The 5,736-nt window shown below is 37.3% G+C and overlaps 1 protein-coding gene across 1 annotated transcript; it reads left to right on the forward strand.

Annotated features, from left to right (window-relative positions):
* Positions 1-1,088: 1,088 nt before the first annotated feature.
* On the forward strand, positions 1,089-2,956 carry LOC105951887 (exopolygalacturonase). Its single transcript, XM_012975355.2, has 4 exons — positions 1,089-1,290; positions 1,411-1,725; positions 1,851-2,369; positions 2,495-2,956. The coding sequence occupies exons 1-4, from the start codon at positions 1,159-1,161 to the stop codon at positions 2,741-2,743; spliced, it is 1,215 nt and encodes a 404-aa protein (XP_012830809.1). The 5' UTR covers positions 1,089-1,158; the 3' UTR covers positions 2,744-2,956.
* Positions 2,957-5,736: the final 2,780 nt, after the last annotated feature.

Consider the following 5,736-nt stretch of genomic DNA (forward strand, 5'->3'; position numbering starts at 1 on the left):
TTGAATACATTAGAAAAATAAAGACGTGAATGAAAAAAATAAAAGAATTGTAATGAAACAATGAATGAGAATAAAATTAAAGACATGAAAATGAAAAACAAAATAATATTAACGAAAAAAACAAAGACCCAATGAAAAAAAAATATTAACAAAACAAATTTAAAAAAACCGTTGTTTTACTTTATACACTTATTTATTTTATAAAGCGTAACAACGAATATTAACGAAACAAAAAAAAATCATTGAAGAACATAATACATTGAAATACAATTTGTGAAATATTATGTAGAATAACAAAAATTGAAAATGAAAAAGAAAGGAGGAAGAATAAAAGAAACAAAGCAAAACGTTTCCCTAAGTTATACCTAGGATTATGATAAATGAATGAAAACAATGCGGTATTTATAGGGGGTTAGTTTTTCTAGTGTAAAGAATTTTTTTTAGGTTTTGCTAAAATAGTAAATTATATTATTGATTAATGATTTGATGCATTGATTGTATAATAATCCCTAAAATAAGAATGTTACCATAATATATTTATAATCAATATTAATTGTGGATTTTTTTTTATAAATATGAACGGATTGTATGGAACTAAAATTTCATGTGAAAAAATGCATTATAAAATTGAAGAATAGAAAGGTAAATTGTAATTAAAATAATGTCACTAATTGATTACCATAAATATTTTATCACAATCCGGTATATGATATAAGATAAATTAATAAACATTGGAAAAAGATTTGTTTCTATTTATTTCTCTCAATTAAATAAAAAAATAATCAAAGAAAGAATTCAAAAAATGAATAAATGAAAAATGTAGGATCAAAATTGAAGGTTTAAAAATAATTGTGTATTCTCCCTTTATAAATTATATAGATTTGGGAAATCCGATTCCAATCTGAAAATTACTTCAAAAGTTCGGACTTTTCTTATCCACAAATACATATTGTATTTAACAATATGGATGAAGACACCATTGGATTACAAAAAGCATGTTCAACCACACAACTATTAATAGTAATTGGATTAGTGGTGCAAACATATCTCATGGCTTTCAAGACACCATTATAAATTCATTCCAGATCATGTCTCTTAATGACATCATAAGTTCTACTGAACAAATAAAACACAACATCATCAACTATATTCATAAATATGGAAATAAAACTCATTTTTTCCGCAGTTCTGTTGGTATTTTTACCATTCTTGGCGTATCACGCCGAATCTGTCACAATATTCGATATCTCAAAATACGGTGCAAAACCTGGCGGTGATGACATAAGCCCGGTACGTACACACAAATAACATCAATATATATATTATTTTTAGATATGTATATATATAGAATGTATTATATATGTACGTACGTATATATGCATGTATATGACATTTATTATCGTACAATAGGTTCTAGCTAAGGTATGGAAGGAAGCATGTGAAGCAACAAATGCAAGCAAAGTATTGATTCCAAAAGGGACATGGTACCTTAGCCAAATTAGATTGGTCGGCCCGAATAAGGCTCCATTGGAGCTTGAAGTACAAGGTACCGTTGAAGCCAATCCCGATTACACTAAATTGCCCCAAAAAGATGGCCAATGGATTACTATCAATTATCTCGATGGCTTCACCATCTCTGGTGGCGGTGTATTTGACGGAAAGGGCGAACAAGCATGGAAGGCAAACGATTGCCACAAGAATCCAAATTGCCCCAAACTCCCTATCGTATGTCTATCGATCTTTACATACATTACATCATCGATATATCTCAATCCATATGATATTTCACTTTTTTAAGTATATTACTAATACAAATTATTGCATGCATGTATGTAATTATTATTTATCAGAACCTTAGCCTGAATTTCATCAAGAACGCCATAATCAAAGATGTGACCACAAAAGACAGCAAGAATTTCCACTGCAACTGCATATCGAGCCAAAACGTGACTTTCCAACGGTTCACAATCAGCGCACCGGGCGAGAGCATCAACACAGACGGGATCCACATTGCCAGAGTATCGAATGTCAAAGTACTCGACTCTGATATAGGAACAGGAGACGACTGCATTTCTATTGGAGATGAGACCACTGATCTCCACATCGAGAATGTCAAATGTGGTCCGGGCCATGGCATCAGTGTTGGAAGCATGGGTAAGAATCCGGCAGAGAAGGACGTCACAGGAATTACAGTAAAGAAGTGCACATTCACCGGAACAAGCAACGGCGTGAGGGTAAAGACATGGCCCAATGCACCGGCAACCCTAAAAATATCGAATCTGCATTTCGAAGACTTGACAATGAACAATGTCAGCTATCCTGTAGTCATTGATCAACAATACTGCCCATGGAATCTCTGCACCAAAGACGTAAGTGTGTGTGTGTGTGTGTATATATATCCATTATATATCTCTAATTTCTAGTTATATGATTAATAATCTTGTATATATATGGATAATGTAATTTGCATGCATGGAATAAATATATATTGCAGAAACCATCGTTGATCCAAATCAGCGGATTGACGGTGAAGAATGTGAGGGGGACAGCGAACACGAAGGAGGCGTTGTTATTTTCTTGCAGTTCAAGCAAGCCATGCCAGAATGTTCAGATTAGTGATATTGATCTTAAATATGTTAACTCAATTCCCGCCAATTTCACCACTGTCTGCGAGAACGTGAAGCCCACTGTTTCCGGAAAGCAGAACCCGCCAATTTGCCCAACCCCTGTTCAGGCTTCTTAAGTCCTTCGTGTACATGCACAATTTTGGAGAGTCTTGTATTTTTCTTCTAGGATATATTTGGAATAAGTTAGATGGATGATGATGATCTATTACTTATTTTAACGTTAGGATTTTCAGTATGTGAGATATATATGTTAGGCAGTACCATGCTCGATCATTGAGTAACTCATTTTTGTATCGTGGCATTATGGAATAAAATTAGATATTTTTTAATTTCTACTCAGCTCCTTATCAATTAGCTACTGATAGTATCTCCTTATTAGTATTGATTACTGTAGGAAATACTATACTGAAGAGTATAAGTGCAGAAATGGAAGAACAGAGTATTGAGGAAGAGAAAAATAATATGAATAATATCAGTTTAGTCTTCCAACTGTTTCACACCAGAGATTCCACACAAAAAATTACACCATACACCACCAGAGTACCAACTGAGAGAATAAGAGAGAAGAATAATTTCTTACGTTTCATTATTGCAGACTAGATATATATAATTAACATAGTGCAATCTATTCAAAACATATTCTAACTAATGATAATCCTAATGATACACCAAAGAGATTACAAAAGATTACGTAAGATTAAAATCAATTAAAATAATAATATTGATCTAGTTTCCTAAATATCTCTAGCACCCCCTCGCAAGATGGAGCTCCGCGAGGAGACGCCAATCTTGGTTTTTAAGAGAAGAAAGCGTGCCCTATCATCCCCCCGCAAGATGGAGCTCCGTGAGGAGACGCCAATCTTGGTTTTTAAGAGAAGAAAGCGTGCCCTGGGGAGTGGTTTGGTAAGTGCATCGGCCAATTGATCATTAGAGGAGACATGAGTAACACGTAAAGCCCCATTTTGAACTTGCTTTCGGATAAAATAATAGTCCAAATCCACATGTTTCATTATAAATGAAAAACAAGATTAGAGCACAAATGTGTGGAACCGACATTGTCACAATAAATAGCAGGTGGTCGAGATGGTTGGACACCGAGTTCACGAAGTAAAGAAGTAAGCCAACTCAATTTCGCGGCGGTAGAGGCAACTGAGCGATATTCTGCTTCGGTAGATGAGCGTGTAACAGTTCTTTGCTTCTTGGAACTCCAAGAGATAGGATTTCGACCTAGATAAACAATATAGGCACTAGTCGAAGTGAAATCGTCTTTGTTGCCAGCCCAATCTGAATCAGAGAATGCATGAAGAGACAATGAGAACTGCGATGAACGGTAATGCCATGATCCACCGTACAACATAAATATCGTAGTAGGCGCTTAACTGCATTCCAGTGGTCACTAGTTGGGCGATGCATAAATTGAGAAAGCTTATTTACCACAAAGGCAATATCCGGACGAGTAAGTAACAAGTATTGGAGACTACCAACAATAGTTCGATATTCTGAAGGATCGGAGAGTGCAACACCTGAATGCAGGGAAAGTGGTGGAGTGGTGGCGAGGGGAGTGAGTACTGGTTTCGCCTCGGTCGTTTTAGTTTTCGCAAGAATGTCTAAAGTGTACATGCGTTGAGACAGAAGTAACCCATTCGGATGGGAGATGACTTCAACACCAAGAAAATATGTTAATGCACCAAGATCCTTAATAGAAAATCGAGCAGCTAAGAGGGAGATAAATTTGTTCACTACTGCGGGATTGTCTCCAGTAACGATTATGTCGTCAACATAAACCAATAGATATAACCGTACATTGCATGTGGTAAAAATAAATAGAGACGTATCGGCGTGAGAGTTGATAAATCCAGAGCTAACAAGGAATTGGCGCAGTTCATGATACCAAGCACGAGGTGCTTGCTTGAGGCCATAGATCGCTTTGCACAACTTACAGACGTGGTGAGGATTATCTCCATCAATAAAACCCTGTGGTTGTGCCATGTAAACAATTTCGGTGATAGTGCCTTACATGAATGCATTATTCACATCCAAATGCCGAAGCGACCACCCTCGGCTGACAGCAAGACACAAGATAATGCTAACAGTGGTTGGTTTGACAACATGAATGAAGGTATCGTAATAGTCCACACCAGGGCGCTGATGAAATCCTTTAGCAATTAGTCTGGCTTTGTACCTATCAACATAACCATCAGGCAATCGCTTGATTTGAAATATCCACTTACACCCAACCAAATTTTGAGTTGGATCAGAGGGAACGAGTTCCCAATTGCCATTTCGAACAAGGGCATCATACTCTTCTGACACAGCCTGTCTCGATTTATGATTTTTGATGGCTTGAGAAACAGAGGTTGGTTCAATATCAGAGTTGTTTAATTGGACAGTTAGGTTAAGTTTTTGAGCAGGTTTATGAATGTTGTTTTTGGATCTGGTAATAATGACTCGAGGTGTAGTGATTGGGTCAGAATGTAGAGGTTCATTTGGCTCTGTGGAGGAGATATTTGGGTTCGATTGTTGTGGTGGAGGAACGGGTTCTATTGGGGAGGGTGAGTCGGGGTCGAGGGGAACAGTGGTGGTGTTTGGTACAGCTGGTGGTGCGTTGATCGATGTCACAGAGGCAGCAGAGGCCGAGTCCGAGGATGATGCGCCAATGACCGGTAGAGAGATAAATGATGGAAGCCACTGAAGAGAATTCTCATATGTGGGACGTGGAAGTTGAGACTGAATTGACGAAAAAGGAAATAGCGACTCAACAAACTTGACATGACGAGACGTGTGGATTTTGTTAGTGGATGGGTCAAGACATAAGTAAGCACTTTGTGTTAAAGAATACCCAAGGAAGACACACGGGGCAGACCTAGGTGCGATTTTATGCGGAGAGTAAGGACGAAGCCATGGGTAACACAAACACCCGAATACCCTAAGTTTAGAATAGTTAGGTGGAGATTGAAGTAGAACATCATAGGGGGACCAGAGATGAAGGGTATGAGTGGGTAACCGGTTAATCAAATAAACAGCAGTAGCAAATGCAGTGGACCAATATGTAAGTGGCATAGACGCATGAGAGAGTAGAGAGAGACCCGTTTCGGCAATATGACGATGA

The sequence above is a fragment of the Erythranthe guttata genome, chromosome 13 (assembly GCF_056151865.1).
Source record: "Erythranthe guttata isolate IM_541 chromosome 13, IM_541, whole genome shotgun sequence".
NCBI lineage: Eukaryota > Viridiplantae > Streptophyta > Magnoliopsida > Lamiales > Phrymaceae > Erythranthe > Erythranthe guttata.

What these genes read in the sequence shown, in the direction of transcription:
- LOC105951887 (XM_012975355.2), top strand. Translation starts at nt 1,159, where the DNA reads ATGGAAATAAAACTCATTTTTTCCGCAGTTCTGTTGGTATTTTTACCA. An exon ending in GCGGTGATGACATAAGCCCG is followed by an intron (nt 1,291 to 1,410) that starts GTACGTACACAC and finishes ATCGTACAATAG; the next exon opens with GTTCTAGCTAAGGTATGGAA. An exon ending in ATTGCCCCAAACTCCCTATC is followed by an intron (nt 1,726 to 1,850) that starts GTATGTCTATCG and finishes ATTATTTATCAG; the next exon opens with AACCTTAGCCTGAATTTCAT.